General features: G+C 51.2%; 1 protein-coding gene across 4 annotated transcripts; it reads right to left on the reverse strand.

Annotated features, from left to right (window-relative positions):
- Nucleotides 1-287: 287 nt before the first annotated feature.
- Nucleotides 288-2,755, reverse strand: LOC148041074 (L-type lectin-domain containing receptor kinase VIII.1-like). 4 transcript variants are annotated; one of them, XM_087676564.1, is made up of 3 exons: nt 2,543-2,755; nt 2,365-2,449; nt 288-2,251 (listed from the first exon to the last, which is right to left on the reverse strand). In XM_087676564.1, exon 3 carries the CDS (start codon nt 2,207-2,209, stop codon nt 764-766), a length of 1,446 nt encoding a protein of 481 aa, XP_087532690.1. In that variant the 5' UTR covers nt 2,210-2,251; nt 2,365-2,449; nt 2,543-2,755; the 3' UTR covers nt 288-763. The 4 variants fall into 4 exon arrangements, with proteins under 4 accessions (XP_087532690.1, XP_087532699.1, XP_087532707.1 ...); XM_087676573.1 differs by having other exon boundaries at nt 2,359-2,449; XM_087676581.1 differs by having other exon boundaries at nt 2,365-2,471.
- Nucleotides 2,756-2,995: the final 240 nt, after the last annotated feature.

A 2,995-nucleotide genomic window follows, 5' to 3' on the forward strand; every position in this document is an offset into this window, starting at 1 on the left:
ATGTCAAGAGATCCAAATGGTTGAGAATATGGGTTGCAATGTATGAGATTCTAAACAAAGTCATACTCTTAGGCAAGTGAAAAAAGTGTTTATTACCCATGCAGTATCATCGAGCAAAGCATTCATGTTGTCCACAATACTAAGATTCCTAGTATTTAACCATTTCTTAGGTTGGTTACACAATGGAGTGAGGGAATCCAAACGTCCAAGCCTTATTTAGAGTGTGGGCATGCACTTTTTGAAAGTAGGCAGGAGTATGGGCTCAACATATTACCAAAAGCACACAATTTGCAAAAGAAGCAATAAACATACAAAATTTTTAATTGGTTGCATAGGCAAATGTGCACCCTTGTCCATCACTTGGTAGAGTAGGGAAGACAAATTCCAAGAGTGGGTAGAGAGTTTACAACTTTAGCAAATATACAATAGGTGACGTCCTTGCATGTATAAAGTGGTGTAGACACCCAACCCTTGAATACAAACCTTTAAGATATTAGCAACTTGCGAAAACGTACCTTTAGTGTCTAACCAACCTCATCTCCAAAGGAATAGATTCACAATGGTTAAGTGGGAGGAGAGCCAAATGTTATCTGAATATAAAGTAGTAATTGAACCACACAAGAGAACAAAATCTGGAAGAATAGAACAATGGGGTTGGAGATTGAGGGGCTTTGGGGTACAGGCTAATGCGTGGACACTTAAGAAGCGCGATACATGTCTGGCGGAGAAGAGAGAGCGAAATAGGTTTTTGTTGGGGGGGGGATCAAAGGTACGTCGATGAGAATGGAATGGTACTGGGCGTGTATGAGCTAGATGAGAAGTTGGAGCTAGCGTTGGTGGTTGTCGTTGCTGTAGTTGGTGTCGTTGAGGAGTCGGTGTTGTAAGGGTAGGGACCATCCGCGAAGTGCATGACGGGCTTTGATATGGGAATGTCTGCAGGGATAGGGGAGGAAGCTTGGAGGGCGGCCATAGCCTGCACGACAGTGTAGCGCCTCTGGGCGCTGGGGTGGGAGCAGGCGAGGCCGACGAGTAGGACACGCATCATGCTGTTGGGGTCGAAGGTGGCGTTGAGGAGAGGGTCGGCAGCGTCGAGGAGGCGGTTCTGGGAGCGGAGGTCCCACACCCAGTCCACGAGCCTGCCCTCGTGGTGGCGGAGGGAGGGGTCCAAGGGGCGCTTGCCAGATGCGAGCTCGAGAAGGAGGGCGCCGAGGCCGAAGACGTCTGAGGCTTTGGAGGCCTTGCCGCCGGTGTAGAGCTCCGGCGGCATGTACCCGAGGGAGCCCGCCACCTTGGTGGTGAAGGCCGCCCCGTCGGCATGCTCCGCCTCCCGCGACAGGCCGAAGTCCCCCAGCTTTGCCTTAAACTGCTCGTCCAGCAGCACGTTGCTGGACTTGATGTCCCGATGCAGGATCGGCCTGTCTATCTCCTCGTGCAAGTAGTGGATCGCCGACGCCACGCCTCTCGCAATGTCGTACCGCATGCTCCAGTTCAGCATCTGCGCGTACTGCGCGTCCCCGTGCAGCCAGTAGTCCAAGCTCCGGTTGGGCATGAAGTCGTACACCAGCAGCAGCTTCTCTCCCTCTTGGCACCACCCCTCCAGCTTCAGCAGATGCCGGTGGTTGATCGAGCGGTTGATCTGGATCTCCGCCAGGAAGGCCTTGAACCCCTGCCACGTGTCAGGCGCCATGAACTTGACCGCCACGTCGAGGTTCTGCTGGCCGGAGCCGGCGGCCACCATCAGCGTGCCGCGATACACCGCGCCGAAGCTGCCCCCCCCAACCTTGTATTTCTCGCTGAAGTTGTCGGTCGCTTGGCTGAGCTGGCTATACGAGAAGGCGCGCGGGCCTTCCAGCACCACCTCATCGCCACCGCCGCCAGCGTTCACTGGTATTTCGATCACCGTGTCGGTGGTACTGGCTGTCGCCGGTTTCCCTTGGTGCTGCTCATAAAGAAAAACGTGCTGCCCTGGCGCTTGCTTCTTCTTTCTGACGCACACACAGTAGATGATCACCCCCCCTGCTATGGCTAACACCACAAGCAACGACACTACTACGCCCACCACGATCCCCGTCGTATTAGAGCCCGAGGAGGACCCGCTGCTGCTGCTGTTGTCAGGGTTGTAACTGCTCGGAGAATATGTATAACCGTACGGCGGCGGGGAGTTAAAGTAGTCGTAATAGTACGGCGGGCTATAATAGTAGTAACTCATATTTTGGATCAAGTTTCTGAACAATCTACAGGCCTGGCGTGCCTGCGAGTCATTTAATTCAGCACAAACCCGTGAACAGATGCACATACTCAGAGAATCAGAGATTCTTTGATCAGCCACAAAATTATTTGCACTGCTTAATAGCTTACCCGTACCAAGTAAGACTCAAGACAGCTTGCACGTGGACCTTCCACATGTACTTGGCAGCCCCATCAAGCAAAATCGATAGCAGTATCGCATCTACCATGAGCGAATCCATCCACTGTCAGGCTTAGAAGTTGTTTAATCATCATCAACATGAAATTGCCTCCAAGACAGCTATAACACGTTTACCTGAGCACTCCTTCAGGTATCGACGTGCGTCTCCCTTCAAGCACAGCGTTTAACGCCATAGCCGTTGACCATGAAGAAGCTACAGTCTGGATTCTGGAACGTTGCCCATTTGTGAAATGTAGTTGATTGTCTTATTGTGCCATGGAGAAGCTACAGTCTGGATTCTGGAAAGTAGCCCAATTGTGAAATGAAGTTGATCGTCTTATCATTCAGGCACGGTTATTGTCTTTTATTAGCTGGAAAACGCGTACCGTGTCAGGAAGTCAACCAACTTGTTGGCGCTGGCGCTCAAGTTGCGTGACTCTAAATCAGCACTCATTTGTAAGCGTATGGAGTCTGGACACACCTCGGTAGATTGACTTGGGTGCACTCAATGTAGTTAAAGTCATGAAGGAATGACTCGAGTGCTTTTACTCCAGCCCACAGTTCAAATGATTTGTCCTAGTACATAAA

The sequence above is a fragment of the Lygodium microphyllum genome, chromosome 1, assembly GCF_053477565.2.
Source record: "Lygodium microphyllum isolate KBCC chromosome 1, Lygodium_microphyllum_v1.1.10, whole genome shotgun sequence".
Classification (NCBI taxonomy): Eukaryota; Viridiplantae; Streptophyta; class Polypodiopsida; order Schizaeales; family Lygodiaceae; genus Lygodium; species Lygodium microphyllum.